The 19,978-nt window shown below is 31.8% G+C and overlaps 3 protein-coding genes across 3 annotated transcripts; 1 reads left to right on the forward strand and 2 right to left on the reverse strand.

The window, feature by feature from the left end:
- Positions 1 to 689: 689 nt before the first annotated feature.
- Positions 690 to 1,493, reverse strand: LOC132751651 (uncharacterized). The gene has a single exon (XM_060741852.1). The coding sequence runs from the start codon at positions 1,491 to 1,493 to the stop codon at positions 690 to 692; it is 804 nt and encodes a 267-aa protein (XP_060597835.1).
- Positions 1,494 to 8,252: 6,759 nt separating this feature from the next.
- LOC132751653 (putative nuclease HARBI1) lies at positions 8,253 to 11,232 on the forward strand. The gene is made up of 2 exons (XM_060741861.1): positions 8,253 to 8,817; positions 11,104 to 11,232. The coding sequence occupies exons 1-2, from the start codon at positions 8,280 to 8,282 to the stop codon at positions 11,130 to 11,132; spliced, it is 567 nt and encodes a 188-aa protein (XP_060597844.1). The 5' UTR covers positions 8,253 to 8,279; the 3' UTR covers positions 11,133 to 11,232.
- On the reverse strand, positions 9,821 to 18,128 carry LOC132751661 (uncharacterized). Its single transcript, XM_060741875.1, has 5 exons — positions 17,693 to 18,128; positions 13,536 to 13,618; positions 13,150 to 13,226; positions 11,859 to 12,054; positions 9,821 to 11,314 (listed from the first exon to the last, which is right to left on the reverse strand). The coding sequence occupies exons 1-4, from the start codon at positions 18,126 to 18,128 to the stop codon at positions 11,862 to 11,864; spliced, it is 789 nt and encodes a 262-aa protein (XP_060597858.1). The 3' UTR covers positions 9,821 to 11,314; positions 11,859 to 11,861.
- Positions 18,129 to 19,978: the final 1,850 nt, after the last annotated feature.

Raw genomic sequence — 19,978 nt, forward strand, 5'->3', positions numbered from 1 at the left:
CAAGACATTTTCTTAGTTTGCTATGTTACAATTAAAGATTTGCATAGTTATCTGTTGCATAACATAAAAGAAATCAATAAAAGTTATTATTCAGAGTGACATCACTAAACATAAAGAACGACCTACATCATGTTCTTGTATCTCTTCATTTATCAATTTATTCATATTTTACAGCCGATGATGTCAAAGTACGTTGGTGAACCATTCGAGACACGTATGTAAAAAAAAGAGAAATTTCCTCCAAGAAAATATCAGGATCGGCAGCACAAACAGCGGTACGCTGGCCATATATGGAAGTCCTGTCATTTCTTGACCCCTTCATAAAAGAGGCTAGGTATTATAAGCTATTTTTTAATTGTATCAAGCAAAAGTTTAATGTGAACAGAAAAAAATGAGATTATGACATTTCATTTTACAAAACAAAATAGTGCCAGTATCAAAAGCGTTTTTTTTGTTGATACCTTTAACATTGATATGCATACAAATCATACTACATTTATTCGAATGTTTCAAACATAATGTTATTAAAATCATTAATTTGTTAATAAATCAAAATCAACATGTCATGTATGTTTTATATTTATAGTACGGACAGTAACATGGATTTCCTCGAACAAGTGGAGGAGGGGGTCTGTCCTTCCAATATGGATAATCAAGGCCAAGAGTCAAGGTAAGGTTATCAACAAATATTACTGTGAACCACCAAAGCAGTCCCATCTTACATGTACATCTTGCCAAAGTAGCGTGTCAAACCTAGTGAAATATTTCTTAAACTTCTCCCTGATCGCAATGGCGTGTTCCGATCCTCTATTCCCCACACCGACTAAAGGACAGAAGCCGTCTGTTGTGTTGGCTTGGTTATCCTCTAAGAGTGTCGCTGTCTGTGCTACTGTTGTCTCCCTTTGCAATAAGTTGTGGAGAACTATTGCTGCTTTAACAATAGCCTTTGTGGTCGAAACGCTGACACAAATCTTTGTGTAGAATACCCGCCATCGAGCCGCTAATATGCCAAAAGCACTTTCCACGATTCTACGGGCTCTTGATAATCTATAGTTGAATATTTGTTCAGCAAAATTATGTCCTCTACCAGGATAGGGGCGCATGATGTGTTCCTGTAATGGAAACGCCTCGTCACCTAAAATGACATACGGCATCGGACCAAGTTCCTCAGCTCCAGGCATAACACAAGCAAGCGGCAAATGTAGCTGATTGCAACTCAGGGCTGTCCCAAACTTTGAATGTGCAAAAACACCACCGTCACTATTTCGCCCATATGATCCTATGTCAATCATGGTGAATTGCAAATTTGCATCAACCAGCGCCATCAACACAATTGAAAATGTTCCTTTATAATTAAAATGTAATGATCCTGTATTTCTTGGAGCTCGAACTACAATGTGCTTTCCGTCTATGGCGCCTACACAATGGGGAAAATTCCATAATTCCTTAAAGTCCTTTGCAAGTAGGAGCCAATCCCCTATATTCTGAGGCATTCTGAGGTAAATAGGAGCAAACATGTCGCAAATAATTTGGCAAACCTTCGGTACACATCTCGAAATTGTTGGCTCGCTTATTCTGTAGGAAAAAGCAAGAGATGAAAACGACTCCCCGGTGGCCAAAAATCTGAAACATACAAAAAGCATGTTCAATTTTAAGATGTAAAATTTAATCAAAATTAATTATCATCTAAATATGAAAATAAAACTTGTATTTGAATGTACAATACTTCATCTCGCATTTAATAATCAGTCAATTTACACTTTATTATAACCCAATCTACACTTTTTTTATAACATGTGCTAGCAAATTGTTTCATGGAAGTAATTTGTTTAGAAGTAAATGCACACAATTTGGTCTTGTGACTCTTTGCTGTTCTTAAAAATATAACTTAAATTTTCACGAACAACACTGACTTTCAAAATCAAGTACAAATTGAAAACAATATTGATTTTGAGCGTAATCTTAAAGGGACTCCACTGAGGTTTAAAAGCCTAAAAGCATAACATTTGAATTTTTTACATAAATGAACTGGGGCATTTTAAACAGAAATATATGCAAAGATGGTTAAGAAATATACTATGAAATAAATTGAAAATCCTATTTTTATGCTTTTATTAGCCCGATTTGAGTGAAAAGTGTTAAAACGCTTTTCATTTAAGGTCATTTTTTACAATATGAATAATTATATCTGGAAAAACGAAGTGCGCGAATAATCTGAAATTTTGCACAAAGATTAGTGGTCTAAACCTACATCAAATAGTACATTTATCTGGTAAAAATATTTTCAGTCCCATCATGTCAAAAAAACCTCAGTGGAGTCCCTTTAAAGCGGCTGATTTCATTTAAATTAAGAAAGGTATTTAAAGGTAAAATATTGTCAAGCGAACAAAGGATGTACGTTTTTTATTGAAAATAATACTTAAAAACTACGTAAATTTACAGTAACAGGTCGCAGTATGCAAATTATTCCTTACTGTGTGAGAAATGCTTAAATAATAAGGAGATAAATTTGGTAAATTCAGTCATTAATTGCATATTATATGTTAAATAATACAAGCATTGGGAATAATTTTACTTTTCTTAATCTCTTGGAATGGAATATTTTCCCCAAGTTTGATTTACATGAAATGATTTTGTTCATCTTGAGGCGTTCTGCTTAGATTTTACTATTCATCTTTTTTTCCTTCAGAAATGACGTAACAGACCAAAGTTCTGTCAGCCAGTCCCCTAGTCCGAGTCTAAGGGAAACACCACCAAACTCAGTGCATGTTGAGGAAAGTACATTCAAGAACCCCACTGAATCACGAAGGCCAAAGAAGACAAAAAATGCACATATTCTATGACCGAATTTGAGACGTCGTTTCTTGAAATTGCAAAGGCTCAGGCGTCACGACTTAACACTTTAGAATACGCGCAACCTAAGAGAGATGCTGTCGACGCTTTTTATGAAAGCTGTGCATTGAGAACAAAACAGCTTCCTAAGAATAAACAGTTATGGCTGCAAATGCAAGTATCAATGTTGTTGTATACAGTTGAAACCAGCGACAGTTTACCACCATTTATGCCATATCCCTGTCAGACTCATCATTCCTACCCTCATCAACAGGCTTATAATTCAAACCAGCTGCCAATACACTAACCAACAGGGGTCTGGGTTGAGTGGCATTGCCTACAACAAAAACGACTTTTCTGCTGGTAATGAGAATAGTTCTCAAATAACGCATACCACAGGGCTTGATATCTTAAGTGAGGCAATGCAGTCACTGGAGTAATTCGAAAGAACTTTAAATCAAAGAGCTCTCCCATACTTAGATGTGTTTTTGCATTTTCGTAATCAGTGTCTTAATTCCCATGCATGTCTTAATTCCCATGCATTACAAACATGGTAACTAATTTATGGTTTTACTGATTTTTTTTTGCACCGGGGTGTAAACACTACAGAATCTTTATTCGCTTTGTACTTTTGTTTATATTTAGTTGAAAATATTTTAATATTATTTACTTAACTGGTAGTTAGTTGCCTTTTCTTGATTATATTTGTGGAAGTTCAACAATTTATGAAAATCAATGTCTATAGAAATTACTATGAGATTATGGTTATTGATTTACAATTGATTTTGTTTACATAACATTGGCTGACGAATGTTCTTTGCAAATAAATCATTTACTTTTGTATGTGTTTTTTTTTCAGATTTTATAAAAAATTTACTGAAAAATGCGATTCAAGTTCAAAAGATTAAAGATCAAAATTTTCCAGATGCTTTACATGAAAAGTAAATTCAGTTATTTGTAAATTGTACACACATGTAAAGAGTAAAATTTTTGATTTAAAACATTATCATACGATAATTTTACCCCCAAAAAAGATAGCCCGACGTTGTTTGGCACAAATTGGCTCCCTAGTTCTGCATTGCCTTGCCTCGCCAGGAACTCCTCCATGTGAGAGAGTCAAATCCAAACTGATTCTTGTTAAGACGGAAGTACAGCTTGAATTCTTCTTCTGATAATTCAAGCTCTTTGATCAGATGGTAGTAGACGCCATGTTGATTCCTTTGTTCATAAATTGGGCGCACCCACCACCTATGCCTTCTTTTTACTTTTTTTCTTTGTCTCAGTGAAATTAGACCAGCCTGGATTGCGATCCAGAAATTTAATTCCACATGCTTGAAAGCGACATCGCAACCATTCAGTTAGGAAAGATAAAACCACGTGTATATACGGAGCCTCTAACGGATACATTTACGCACATATGGAATAATGTTCACGTACATGCCCGGAAGCGTATCACGGACACGGAGAACGGACCACGTACAAATGGAATAGCGGCCTAACGGAGTAAAAAATCATGATTACAAGAATATAATGCTTTAAATATATTGAAATTGCTTTTGAATGATTTTATTAACAAGAACATATGTGCACAACAAGAAATTTAACAAACAAACCCATAATTTGCTCTTAAATTTATGCATTGTTGGTATGTGTCACTTTCGCATTTTCGTTGCTGCCGATACACAAAAAATTCTCCGTTTCGCTTTTTAGTCCTCCCGAAACTCATCACGTGACCGCTGTTTACATTCAGATTTGCAAACTGAAAGGCGTTTAAACGCTTTTCCCACGAAATTGGAGATAACATATGTTTCAAAAGAATTGACAAGCCAAAGAAGACATATCAATGTATAACTGATTCTGTATAAATGTCCCTAACACGCAGGTAACAAAAAATTTTCGGTTCGTGAAATTTTACTTTTTTTGTGACATTCGACCATACCTCAGTGGAGTACCTTTAAAGTCATTCCGTTAATCTTTAAATATCCAACAGGGAATAAGATTCTCTAAAATTTCTTAGCGTCCGATAGTTGATATGTTTAAGATTGTCACAAGTAGAATTCTACCACGCAGGCTGTGAAGACAAACGTCCGACGTATTTTTGACTAGCATACACTGAGCAGCTTCGTAGTATAACGACGTAATTGCCTCAACACCTGTGTTAACTTAATCACAAACCGAATCACACAAAGAACGAGACATATTTTGCAACGTACTTTCAAAATTATCAATAAAACTTAACAGGCGAGACTGATTCCATTTATACCTTTTAATGTGTGTAAGAGTTTCAACAACATTACTTTTCATATTTTGCACAGGCTTTTGATCAATGTTAATTCACATGACAGTGAGAAATGATCCGAATCATCTCTATCTAAGACACAGAAATTTCTAATGTAAGGAAATAAATTCGAGGAGGCTATCATGTAGTCAACCAAACTATCAACGTCATAAGAAAAGCAGGAAAATTACAATTACTTTCACCCGCAAACCTTTCATTCAATATGTGAATATCAAATAAACAACACAGATCATCTAAGAACTTGTCATGATAGTTTCCTCGAATACTATCTTCACTGTGACATAGAGTGTTAAAATGACTACCATCATAATCAACCTTACCACAAAATATGAAAAAAATTATCACCAGGTATATATAAGCTAGAACTATTTTATATAAGCTAGAAAGACCTTGGATCTACTATTCAAATCTAAGCTAGAAAGACCTTGCATCTACTATTCAAATCTCCAGCAATAGATAAAGACTTATTTGGGTAATCAGTACATATACATGTTGGAATGTATAGAAAAAATGCCATTTATCTGTTCTTTATCATCATAATAACATGATCCTACTGGTGACATATATGTTAAATACATAATAAAATCTTCAAATGTAAACACCGTAGATTGCTCAAAATACAATACAACAAAAATTCATGATATAAGCGGCGAGTAATATTCAATTTTGCCAAATTACTTCTAATAAGAAGGCTAACATCTCTGCTATTCCTTATGGAGTAAAAATTCATACGGCGAACAAAGTCAAAATGTACATAACAATTAAGAAAATTATCAAATTTACCCTTTAAATTACTCCATGTTTCACAAAGGACTGAAATGTCATAAATACTTGAAAACTTCAAAATTGTCAATAATACTATAACGACCGCAGACATTCAGTGTGAGTATGTTTAAATGGGTTTTATTGTTTATTAGTTCTTGGTCGATTCCCTAGAGGTCAAGGTCACTGTTGATCATTTCATGATATTTACTGTCAATTGGTTGGGTATATGTCTCGCTAGCTAATCGTCTGTTATTCACACGCCCACGCAAAAATGAATTAGTAATGTTGTAGTAATTCTGAACCCGATAGCCACGAGTATCTACGTCATCATTCCCGCGACTAGCGCCCAATGGCTGCGATCCATTGCTCGCGCCAACACGACTACGTAATCTCCAATTACTAATTCGTTCGACCGCATTGTCTGTGTCGTTGTATTTGTACATGTCACCGTCAACAATGAGCTGATCGGAGCGAAGTGATGCATATATACCCTAGTTTGTGGCCTCAACTTACGTTTTGGTTCAGTTCTCGCCTGTGCAGTTGTACACGCTAAGTGTTATCTTCACGCACTGAATACTGCGACTGACAATACCAAGACATCGTAAAATATTTCTACTTAAATGACCCTCATTCTTCATACATTCACATTCTTGGCGTAACTTTTCATTTACTTTAAAGACGTTAACCATATTATTAAAATCGTCAATTTTGCTGTTAATACTCGATAAATCAGTTTTCGTTTTAGATTTCATTTCTCGTAGAAAAGCCATACGTCAGAGTCATTTGCCTTGTTAGCACGGGCTCGTGTTGGACGTTGAGACAGAGTTGTGGCGGCGTTTATGCGGCGGAGTCTTTGGCAAAGGATAATATCCATTGTTTCTGTTGTTAAGCCGGCCAATAGTTCAGCTCCATATCCCCACCAGTATGATTAGCACGGAGAGAAATATCGCAAGTCTCAAACACACACTAACACTTTGCTGATTTACAAGATTAAGGTTGTTCTTCAATTTTGTTAGACAATTTTGTTTTTGTTTTATACACAAAAACATGTGAAATTATTTGCAGATGAATTTTATATAATATTTTTACCGTTAGCATGCCTACGATCAAAACTACAAATTTACCTCTCATTTACACTAACTGAAATTTAAAGAAATACACATATTGTTCGAGTAATTGTGTTATTGATCAATGCACAATTTTAAGTACAATTTGCGGCATGGTTCTCTGAATTCATATTAGGTAATGTCCAAAAGAATAATCATAAGTATGCCTCAGGTATCTTATATTACTAACTTTAACTGAAATTTCACCACCATACATAGGTTCTATATGAATTATAAAATTTGTTTCTTGAAATATAATGAGGTTGAATGTTTGAAGTCTTTTCAAATTTTGTTGTATTTATATTGAATTTGAAAAAAACATCCTTTATAGGTTTCCTCCAGTCTTCAAAGTTTGGTTTTCCAGTTGAATGATCACAAGGTTCAAAGAAATCAATTCACGACTATAGGAAGTATGCTCCATCAACTGGTAGAACAAGTCGACCGTTCCTATAGCATAGTCAGTGCCTAAAAAACTGCTTGTGCTAAGAGGCTTATTTCGAATCCATTCCATAAAAGATGCCTTTCCAGCAACTTTTATATTTATCTATAATATAATAATTTATATTTCAGTGAAATTATTCATTTCTTTTCCATTTATATAAAAATGTGGCATTCCTAAATATACTTAACCAAAAAATTTACAAACCATAAAAGTCTTACAAATTTAATGTTTCATATATTTCCTTTTTATCTATACCTGAATATGCATGCAAATAAAAGAATCAATGCTCTTTTTTCAATGAATGGTGACTATTTCCAATAAAATAAGTTTTCAAGATGCTTAAGTATTTTGAATTTTAATTGTTTACAGATTTTCACCTGTCATGTTATAGAATACTCTCGTTTTATACCTGTTGTTGTGTCTTGTTGTTCTTTCCCTTTTAAACTGGTTGACGACCTTGATTCCCAGAAAGATTGAGCTGAAACGCTCATCAAATGAACGTTGTTGTCTTCTAAATACGTCTTTGTAATGCTCTATATTTTAGTATACCACTGTAATTTAGAACATACCGGTATAACATTAGGCAATTAATGTGTAAGCTATTAAGCAGATATAACGTTATACGGTATACTTCCTGGGCATTCAGCATGTTAAATTAACAAAGTCTTGTTAATTTTTTTGTTAAATATCTTTGTTAAAAAAGCAGTTGTTCAGAAAAAAATAGCGTTATCTTTTTGTTAAAACATCGGCTTTAACAAGGATTTAACAATAAAATTAATTCACCTGAAGAGGTGAATTATTTTTTTTTTGTTAGTGGTTAACAATAAAAATCAAAATGGCTGCTTTGTTTGTTTCTGTGACAACTACCAAACGCAAAAAGGAATATAGAGAAAACACAAGATACCTTAATGATAATTTGACACCTCGTGAATGCCGGGAAAGGTACAGATTTTCTCCAGATGGAATTGATTCCCTATGTGATATTTTGCATGACAAATTACAATCTGAAACTGAACGCTCGCATGCTCTAAGTGTCAAAGAGAAAGTTCTTATAGCTTTAAGGTATTATGCTACCGGTTCTTTTATGCAAACTGTTGGGGATACTCTTGGAAGAGATAAATCTACAGTGTCCCGAATCATTGCCTCGGTGACAAATGCACTCTGCGACATTAAAGACCAGTACATAAAATGGCCAAGTGATACCTCACAGAATAAAAGTTCTTTTTATCGAGTATCCGGATTTCCCAATGTCATTGGATGTATCGATGGGACACATGTCCAGATAATCAAGCCTGGTGGAGAAAGACAGAGAGCCTACATCAATAGAAAGCGATTTCCGTCGATAAACGTGATGGGAGTAGTTGATCATTCAGGTAATTTAAATATTCCTCCTTTTATTATGCATTTATTTTAAGCATTCTGTTATTTTGTTCATTTTGTCGTCTAGTATTGTGTTTTGATAGTTGCTTCCCTTTGTATTGCTTATATCATAGAAAATATAGAGGCCCTTCCAGGGGTTCTCATGTTTCATACTACTAGTAAATGTATGTAAAGGTCAGATATAACCATTCAAAGTTTGACATGGCTACTGTAGGAGCACACTGAAATTATTGATATAAAGTCTTCCTATTGCTCTTAAATGTTGATTCTTATGTTCAAATATTATTATGACAATGCTTGGGTAGAAACTAATCTTATCAAGTTGTTTATTGGCTGGTCAGTGTTAATTTATCTGATTAGGTACTTGTATATCACCCTTTTGAAACTTATATCAAGGATTTTTGTGCAAGTCATAAATCACATAAAATACAACTTTATTAATGTCATTGCATCTTTGTAAGGGTATATCCAAGAAATTCAATCCCAATATAATAAGATGCCAACAAGATTACATGCGTGAGATTAAGATTATTATGTAAATTTATGCAGATCCTCAAGTCTGTGTAAGTTTTAGTATATATTCAATGTTCCATTATATCAAGAACATGTTCCCATGTCCGGTCATTTGGCTTAGTACACTAGAAGTGCATATGGTGTGCACTTTTAGTTCAGGTCTAGTGCACTACAATTGCACAAGGGTGGGAATTTAGTTTGAACTCAACTGTTTTGATACTTAGCAAGGGTAACAATTGATAATTATTGCCCTTTCCAATTTTTTAATATGATACATCACATACTTTGATACTAAAAAGGTTTTTAACTTCCTGTCTCCACTTTTATTCTAAAAGAAATAGCACATGCAATTATGGCAATGGTTAGGTACATTATTATTTGTGTCAAGAATTTCAGAAATTATTAACAAATTCAATTTTCAACAGTTTTAATAACATCATTTCAAATAATCCTGATAAACAAAGAGATCACTGGAAAAAACAAAAACAAACATGCAGGATCAAGTGCATAAAAATTGCTGCCATAACAACATGGATCATGTAACAAGAGCAAAACATATCATTTGTAACCAAATATATCATACTCTGTTCAAATTAGATTGGACCAATGTATGATATTTTATAAATGTACTTTTTATGTGTATGTTATTTAATAAATAGACTTACAGTCATGTTTCAACAAGTCTTTTTTATTTTATTTTTGTTATGAATCAATAATTAAGTGCCCTTTTAGAATAAGATAAACAAAAATATGTGAACTATACCTAACTTATCAAATGTGAAAAAGCACATGGCTAATTATGCTAAAGAGCAAAATTTGTTGACAAGACGGTTATCACTCTTACATAAAAACACATTACTAGCAGAAATGAGTTGAAAATAGTTTCAACTTGTTACTCATACATATTAAAATTAGAATAAATCTAAACTTTCACTGTTCTTGAGCTGATATGAAAATACTTAAATACGTTTTGAAGTAGCTGAGATAAATTAAAAATTTTAAAGCATTGGCCTGAAATACAAAAAGAATAACATAAGACATTAAAAACATAATAATTAATTGAAACGAGAAAGCAGTGTGTTGTTCTTTATTACCAAGTCTTAGACTCAAAAATACTTGCACAATTGTTTCAAGTAACTTCCTTTAGACACCCAAATATGGGCAAACAAAAGTAAATGACAGAATATAAAATTGATTGAGTGACTTGTAATAAGAAAAGAAAAAAGAGAAAAAATTGTATTATTCTACTATATAACAAGAAGAAAATTCAAGTTCTATAAAAACAGGACTTATTTTCATCCTGTGGAAAGAAAATTATCACATTTCACTTGTGGCTATTGCCACTCTTGTAATATATACCAATTGATGAAAATAAATGCATCACTTAAAGGAAAAAACTTGATATGTGACTATAGACTTCACTAATCTTTTAACTTCGGCATATGGGTTATCAATTTTTACATGCATTTGTTTCCAGAACTTCATTACAAAAGTTGAGACAGGGGTATTTTTTTCTAATTATGCATAAACTATAAAGAAGTTGTTTCTTTTGTAAGACTGTGCTAATGTATCACACACAGTAGTCAGAAAATATTTTCTTACTCATGTGTGAAACATAGCATAATCATGAAGAACAAACAAACATACACTCTTTCATACTTGCCAGAGGGTTGAATAATTTCATTATTAAAGTAGAGAACTTAAACTCATGCAATTTGTTCTATCTGAATAATAATCCATTAAAGAATTTCAATTTATTTTTTTAGGTAAATTCATAAGTGTAAATGCTAAATGACCAGGATCAGCCCATGACAGCTTTGTATTTCAGTCATCTTCACTGTGCCAACACCTGGATAGAAACTTCAGGCAACTTGGTGATGGAGTACTCCTTGGAGACAGTGGGTATGAAGTTTAATAACACATGTCTTGTCTTTACTATCTTGAATGCTTCTATTTATCTGCATGTGTGTGTATTCCCTGTAAAAATAATCCATTATACACAACATAGCAATCATGTTAGGGGAGCCTGGTTTCACAGATGATATCACAGTGGAACCACCCCAACCAGCAGCCCAATATGATGGACCAGAGGAAGGCAATCATATAAGAGATTATATAACCAGAAATTTCTTTTGAAGAAAAATAGAATCAATGAAAATTTAAATTTTGTTGTGGACTTTAAAGCTGCATGCCTCCTAGTGAATCAAAGAATTATTGGAAATCATCACAAAGATTTAAGAAAAGTAAAAACACTCACAATTCAAGTAATGATATACATTTCATATGCAATTAATAACTGATTTTGTAGAAATTATCACCATATTTATTACTTAGCAAGGGCTATTGTGACCTGTATTTAGTAATAACTTGGATTAAATATTGCTATTTGCAATGTGTAAATTACTTTTTTTCTTCACTTGATAAAATACATTTTTTATGTAGATTTTCAAAAAAATCATGAAAAATAACAGGAACCTGAAGGCATACTGCTTTAAGTCTGCAGCAAAAATTACATATTTACCTTTCATGGTTCTTTGCTTGCATTTATTAACTGAAAAATATCTGAGCAAGCATTTGATTTCTTCAATGCAGCAGTTGCTTCTTTGTAAAAACTTTCTTTGGCATCCATGAGCTGCCTTCTCCTCACTTCAGTCTCACTCTGCTCTTTGAAGAACTGAAGCTGGGCTTCCCAAACCATTTCTTGTGTTACCTTTCGCCTGGTTATATCAAGAACAGTATTCTTATGTTTTATACACATGTATGTATAGAATGTAGAACAAAACCCCACACATCAAAACCCCACACCTCACAATTTTATAGAGTGGACAAGACCCCACACCTGAATTTCATAGAACCCCACACCTTCAATTTTATATCGTGGACATACCCCACACCTAATTGTTTGTTATAAAACCATACAATTCATATGATTTTGATCTTGTTAGAAAAGAATAAAACAGAAGATTTACTAAAGTTTGATAGAGTTACTTTAATCATTTTACATATCTGTTTTGATCATGTTAATTAATGGTATGTTATATTTAATTTCAGTTTACAATATACAATATGATTAAATGATAATAGAGTATCATATACTATACAAATATTACAAACTGTTAAATAAAATTCAAAGGATAAGCATTCAAATATTACAAACTGTTATATATAAAAATCAAAGGGTTAATATTCATTAATCTTAATTAGCATTAATTATTCAAAGTGTCAACAATGTCCTTTATTTTATTGTCAGTCAAAGGACCATACATAATAGTAATAAAAAGTGTGTGGTTATGTCCACTTTATAAATTAAGGTGTGGGGTTTTGTCCACTCTATAAAATTAAGTTGTGGGGTTTTGTCCACTCTATAAAATTTTTAGGTGTGGGGTTTTGATGTGTGGGGTTTTGCCTGTCTTCCGTATGTATATGCTGTATTACAAGTATGAAATAACTATTTCACTTTCTTTACATTAACACTGTATTCTAAATGTTCTGATACTACTGATTTTTAGTTACATAAGAAAACAAATATTTAAAAACAGTCATAAACTTTGATTTAGAAAAGTAAAAAATCCTTTACTATAATAATTCTTTGAAACATATTGCAAAGGAAGATCTTATGAGAGCTCAGATATTGTTTACAAATTCAATTATAGGTAATCAGAAAAAAAGAGATGCTGCTCTAGAAATAGCTTTAAGTATCAAGTCTACATTCACTCTACAGAGATATTGATGCATTTGTAGGCAAAACAACTTTGAAGATATTAGGCAATTATCATGGATATAATACAAGAGTGTAAAACTATTATAGTTACTTTTTCTGCTTCTGGTTTTCATAACATGTCTGCTGTCTCTTATTTTGGCTGGTCATGTCTGAGCTATCAGTTTTAGTCTGAAATATTTAGTTTATTCCAAGTCCTGTTTTTCTTTATTTGCAGCAGTGAAAAGGAATGCAAAAAGAGAGATAAAAACCTAAATTTTTAATAAAATCACGAATTCTAGAAAGAAAATACATTGTTATTTAAGCTTATGTTAGTAATGTTAATTATTACACAATCATAAAGCAACAGCTGTTGAAGTAGGCCAGCGTGCTGGTATAATCTTAAAGATATATTGATTTTTCATGAATTTGAAAAAGAAAGTTAAATTCTATTTCTTAAAGGGAAATATTGAGTTTTATAAATGGTCCATTATCACATACCTCTTGCACTATTTCAACATTCACATTTTCTGTATGAATGACTTCAACTTCATCAGATACTGTTGATACTGTTGATGTGTTACCTGTGATGACATTGATATGTTTATAATAATAATAATAATAATAATAATAATAAATATGGGCTTATGAGTTGTCTCCCTTACATCATGTAAAGGGTACATACATGTCTAAGATGACTTCTGGCTTCTTCATAATTATAGTGATAGGCAACACTATTTCAAATTCATGCATAATTGCTAGAAAGATTAAGTTGGCTTAAAATACATGTTATGAATGTGAACAAGTTCTTTTACTGTCTGACTTCTTAAGTTCCCTTTTTTCATTTAAGGAACTAGATTCAATATTTCAGGTCTAAACAAGTGAATTATACAATTTTCAACATTAAGTCTAAACTTTTACAATAATTAGATAGTATGATAGTATATGAAGACAAATTTATATACAAATGTAATATACATTTTAATTAGTATCTGAAATTTTTGTGTGTGCACATAATTAGCAGTATGTATGTGTCAGATAATGAGTTTAAGTATCATGTGCACATGTGTTAAAGATTATGCTAAATATATATGTAGATAATGTCAAATTGCTGCCTATCTGTATACTCATCCTATATTAACACACAGTTGTTATCACTGTTGTGAATAACTAACTGTACATTCTCATTCATTTAGGCGTAATCACATGACATCATTTTCATTCATCATTATAGGATTATGGGTTATGTCTTGTTCTTGTTGTGAGTTACTATGCTCAGTGAACTGTCTCTTGGTATGTCCTTGTTATGTCCTGTGTTGTTAAGTGATGTCCAATAAATATCTTGTGTATTTGTTAAGTGAGAATGTGATTGGATGTGAGTGATTTCATATCATTTTATACATGGGCAATTTACATTTCTTTTCTAAGGCAGAAATCATTTTCAAACTTTGCATTATAAAGTTGACTTCAGTAGTTCTTCATAGAACATTTTGAATGCTGTATTTATCTAATTCAACTTTATGTTTGTTCTTTATAGAATAGATTTTCTATTATTTTATAGACCCTTTCATTTAAGCGATAACAGTCAGGGAAGAGTTACTTCCCTTACCGGATGTGACGTAAATGGGGGATAAAACTATGCATACCGCATAGAAAGTTAGCTTATTGAAAAGTTTAATGCGTAAATACTTATCGTTTAATTATGATTATAACATGTAAAAATTTATGCATGCATACATAAATTCAATATCAAGACAATAGAATAAAATACAAAAGCAAAGATTGAGATTAATTCTCGCTACCACGGATTTATAAATCCGTGTCGCTACGGAGTGAATCAGCGAAATTCCAAAGCGAATATATTTATTAGATCTAGATTTTCTCAAATGCCAGGATAAAACGCTAGTAACTAAATCAAATTTTAATATTTTATAAACACCCATACACACTGAAATTGCCTATTATTATATATTTAAATGGCCATTTTCTAGTTTCCTGTGTTATTTTCTGTCATTCAGAAAATTCCGGCGTATTTGTGACAAACCTGAAAATAAGATTGCCAATGTCTTTTAATGATTATTTTTAAAGCTTTAATAGAACAATAACAGAATGCATTATGTCAATACTTACTGATTCTTTTTCATTATGCCGTATAAAAAATATTTCAAAGAACCAGTGAAGGATATAATTTTATAAATATTCCGGAAAGAACGAAAACCATATGGCATTGACTTTTATAATTTTAGATTCGCAACAGACGATAATAAGATAATTTTGATATTAAAAATCTATTCTTTAAAGACCTTTTCCCAGTAACTTATTTCATAGATAAATAGATGTGTATATATAAGCGCCACTGGGCCGTAACATATTAATTAACAGGGTACATATATGTTGTATATACAAGCGGCACTTGGCTGTGATATCATAAATCACCAGGGTGCATTTTTTAGAGTTATAACATTACATCAGATTACGTCACTTTTGTTAGTTGTCAAAATATTTATGGTCCGAATTTTGTTATGGATCATCCTAGGGACTTTATTGGTCATGCCCTACTGATTTGATACTCGAACCAGAGTCCTACCAACTGGCACAGTCAAAAATACGTAAAATCATAATTCAGTTAATAACGAATTTCTGTGAACGTGTTTCACAACTTGTTTTTTGTTGTTGTTTTTTTGTGATTTTTTGAATATTTGATAAGCAGAGTATGAATTAAAAAGTATCAAGTTGAAAATATTAAATTACCAGCTTAAATATATTGGTGTGATGAACGATTTTTTTGAGAGTGCATTTTTTGCCAACACAAATAGTATACAGTCATGTACATTCAAAACAATTTTTACTTTTTATGCCTTTACATTTTTTTTTTTGAAATTACATAGATTTATATTGTTTTCTTTGTCTTAGTAATGCTTAGATTTAAATGATTTTTAATAAACCAGTATCTTGCAATTAATTATTACGCAGCCGTTTTTCGAAACTACAGAATCCTTACATTTTTAAAACTCAAAATATCTTTTGGGTATTGTATATATTAGCAGAGACATAGATACATTATCTATATCTCTGGTATATGCAAGTTTGTACGATTTAACTGCCTGGTAAAATTTTCATTATTAAGAATCTCACGAAAATGGTAATCATGATCAGTTACCCAGGAATATGGTCTACTATTAAAACAAATCGATAACCATATTATATAGTAAACATATTTTTTCATTTCACCATCCTTTTTTGTAATATCTTATTCAATTACACAAAATTTTGGCAATTTCAATCTGCCAATCTTAAGAGAGAAAGGATTGAGATCTTTATATCCCTCTATTATTGTACTTAATCGTATCGGCATTGTCCACCGTATCCCCTCCCCAAATGACGTCATCCAAGGGCGACAACTTGAATACGGTCTTAAATGTAAGGGTCTATATAAAAGAGGTCAGACAGTTGCACCTGGTAAGATATGTTTTACTTTAGATAACTTAAAAGAAATGTGTTGAAATGTATGAATTAAATAGTTGGAATTGTTTGAAATATGAAATGTTGAAATGATATTGATATTGAATTTGTATCTTAATTTGTGTTTTGTATTTCATGTATTAATAATTGTTTATTTATTTTTATAGGTTTCATTTTCACATCATTAAAATACATAGAAATTGAACACCCAGTCAGAGTTGGTCATGTATTCTATCCAAACCATACTCTACATATATTAATTAATATTTTGTCTACGTACCAGCCTCCATATTTACACTGTCTATCTGACACCCTTCATTGCTGGTAACTGTATTATCAGTGATTGTAATTATAAAAATAATAGTTTGATCATTTCCATTTGAGGACATCTTTATTTGTGCACAATATGTGGTTCAATACATTTATTTTTACTTTACCTAGGTTAATAAATGATAGTAATAAGTTTAATATTATAATAATTTATATATTTTTTGAAATTTAGTATCTGCCACTTTGTGTTAGTTTTTACTATAACCCTGGCTAAGGCCTCTTGTAACTTTTTATTTTTGATAATACAGTAGAATTTAATACAATAACATTTTGTAGGAAAATGTGTAGAAAATTCTTGTGAGGCCTATCATTGTTATAGAAAGTTATTTACTTATTAAGCGATGCTTCTGGCCAATTTATCATAAAATATACTTATAATAATTTTTAAACGTTTTGATAAAAGTATTATGTCGATGATTAAGGGAAAATCAATAGTGTAGTCCTACCAATAACTATGGAACTTATTCTTATACGTACTCTCAATCAAGCAGATACAACACATGCGAAGCTTCAAACAACGAAAATTTTAACCTGTAAGCCTCCCTTTATAATTCCTTTCTGTCATTCTTTGAATGTATTAGCTTGGTTAAGGTTGGCTGAATATTATGAAAACAACAATTATTGCCGTTATTTTCGAAAAATTGTAGATTTTAAGAGTAAACAGCTGAGTGAGGCTTCAGAACGAGGCAAAAGCAAGTCAAGGTCACTCTTTAAATAGCTGTATACTATATTTAGTAACAAAATATTGCAGACGACGAAGGGTGTTTCCTAACTTCAAACTTGTTTATTTACGTTTTGTAATTATTAGCTATTTATGTTTATTTTGGTACACAATAAAACCATTATAGAATAAAACATAAACTTACTGTAATCAAAACAAATTTCGGTCTCAAAACCACCATCTATCCCACAAAAATTCTCCGAATCAGTGTTGAGGTCAATTATATCTTTGATGAAGCCCTTGGGCGAATTAAGTGGTGGTCCACCTCCAGTTTTGTTAAAAGACTGCTTGAAGTCATTGTGTGTCTGCTTAGAAATACGAGAGAGGTTGAACCATTTTGTTTTTACCTCTTTGGTGGTTCTTAAGGCAGTGCCAATCTCTGAAACTCTGAGAGCAATTTCCTCCCAGATCCTGTTCTTTACATTGTTTGGAATGTTGGTGCCTTCAAGCAGGCCTTTATTATTACTATATGCTGCCACAAGGACAGATATTTTATTGCATGAAAAGTTAGTGCTCCTGGCACGCTTTATTATTTGGTTTTCACTCAGAGTTTGTGATTTTACCTCTTGAATTTCGGCCATCTTGGATTACTGTACAGGATGTAGGACACTGCATTATGGGATTGTTTTTTTGTTGTTAAATAGTTAACGAAAAGTTAATCAAATTAACTTTTCGTTAACTAACGAACATTTTAACAAAGCTCTGAACAACCAAAATGTTAACATTACGTTAGTTAACAAGAATGTTAAAATTTAACAACAGTTAAGTTAATTTGTTGTTAAAGTTAACAAAAGTTTTGAACAACTGGGCCTATGTTTTTATGTGCTTCAAAGATTTACATACCGATATAAGCCCATCAATATTATGGAGATATTCCGACTCTCTAAATTCAATAAAACATGCATTATGTACTGCTAACATTGCAGTATAAACAAAGCAAAGTGTTAAACATGCATAAAAAGTGGTAAGTGACTTAAATCTCCAAGAAATGTAAAATTTTACTTCACTTAAAAAGCCTTGAACAAACTTTTCTTAAAAGTGTTGAAAGACAATGTAGTCATGAACTCATCGAGACCTTGTTAAGAACTCTCTTAGATACTCATGTTTTTATATAATTATATGGCATAGATGAATTTCTCCAAAGAGACCTCACAAAGTGCTTGTAAATTTATATACGATTGTTTACTTTGTGATAACTAAACGTTTTATCTAAATAAACACAAATACTTCAATGCCAGAAAATATTTAAACAGTATTGCCTAATCTACATAGCTTATATTTCGTTTTGGTCAAATGTGTAATACAAGATTGAAAACTGATGCATTTTAACCTTAAAAAACTACATTGCATTATAAGTGTGATAGCTCATATCAAATATCTATATAAATATGTTTTTCGTTGTAATACTTAAATACGTATTGCTCTACGATAACCTCTGATATAATGTTAATACATGTGTAATCATATATAAGCTGATACATGTATATGAAACTATTTAACTTTAACTTTATAATGTCTGTTAAATAATATTTAGATACAGATATGTCAAAATCGTGTATCATATGTCAATCGTTTGTATATATTTTATGTTGTTGGTTTTGTAATCGCTGAAAACTGGATTTAAGAATATACATATGCGGTCTGGAACACATGAACTTATTTACAGATTGAAACGTGTCAGTGATTTGTGTTACCAATGGCTTAATTTTCTTAAATTACGTAATAAGTAGGGTGAAAAAAAACTAGCAATATACATTTTGTATGCGTTCAAATCGCGAAAGGAAAGGTTAGACTTAAATGTTAGACTCAATTACACTAGAAAATTTCACTTCAACGATAAATGTTAACGTAGCATTGATAATGAAATGATTATCACACATGATCTCGTATATAGGCACTACCTACTTTTGTAAATAGAAGTGTTTTAAACAACAATATTCTGGAATGTTTCTGAATGTTTGTAGAAATGATGAACATTTGAATATATCATAATTAGCAAATGACATATTAACACACCCTTAGGTTTTATATGATGATCAGAAATTAAGGATGATCAAATTTAAGAACACCCATTGCTACTCTGATATAAATTGTGATCTCTGCTCACCTGCAAAGATCAGTGTCATACGTGATCTCGTATTTGATAAAAGTAAATTACATGGGGTAGATTGAGATTTGATCGTGCCAAAGAAAGATGTGATTGTAAGTGTCTATCACGATTCTAAAGGTACAGCCATAAATTTAGATTTGAGCGCTATAATTTGTATAATTAACCATATTTGCGCTGTGTGTATATGTCCAAGTTTCCTTGTCGCAAACAAATAAAACACGTTCTTTTTTAAGTTAAGTACAAAATGAAACTTTATCGTTTCTAAGAAAAAAAAAAAGATAAGAACATATACATGATTGCAAAATCACTTCTTATGTTCAA

Source organism: Ruditapes philippinarum, unplaced genomic scaffold, assembly GCF_026571515.1.
Source record: "Ruditapes philippinarum isolate M1 unplaced genomic scaffold, ASM2657151v2 ctg2775_1_1_1_1, whole genome shotgun sequence".
Classification (NCBI taxonomy): domain Eukaryota; kingdom Metazoa; phylum Mollusca; class Bivalvia; order Venerida; family Veneridae; genus Ruditapes; species Ruditapes philippinarum.

What these genes read in the sequence shown, in the direction of transcription:
- LOC132751651 (XM_060741852.1), bottom strand. Translation starts at nt 1,493, where the DNA reads ATGCCTCAGAATATAGGGGATTGGCTCCTACTTGCAAAGGACTTTAAG.
- LOC132751653 (XM_060741861.1), top strand. Translation starts at nt 8,280, where the DNA reads ATGGCTGCTTTGTTTGTTTCTGTGACAACTACCAAACGCAAAAAGGAA. An exon ending in GGGAGTAGTTGATCATTCAG is followed by an intron (nt 8,818 to 11,103) that starts GTAATTTAAATA and finishes TTATTTTTTTAG; the next exon opens with GTAAATTCATAAGTGTAAAT.
- LOC132751661 (XM_060741875.1), bottom strand. Translation starts at nt 18,128, where the DNA reads ATGGCCGAAATTCAAGAGGTAAAATCACAAACTCTGAGTGAAAACCAA. An exon ending in CGAAATTTGTTTTGATTACA is followed by an intron (nt 13,619 to 17,692) that starts GTAAGTTTATGT and finishes ATGTCATCACAG; the next exon opens with GTAACACATCAACAGTATCA. An exon ending in ATGTTGAAATAGTGCAAGAG is followed by an intron (nt 13,227 to 13,535) that starts GTATGTGATAAT and finishes TAAATATTTCAG; the next exon opens with ACTAAAACTGATAGCTCAGA.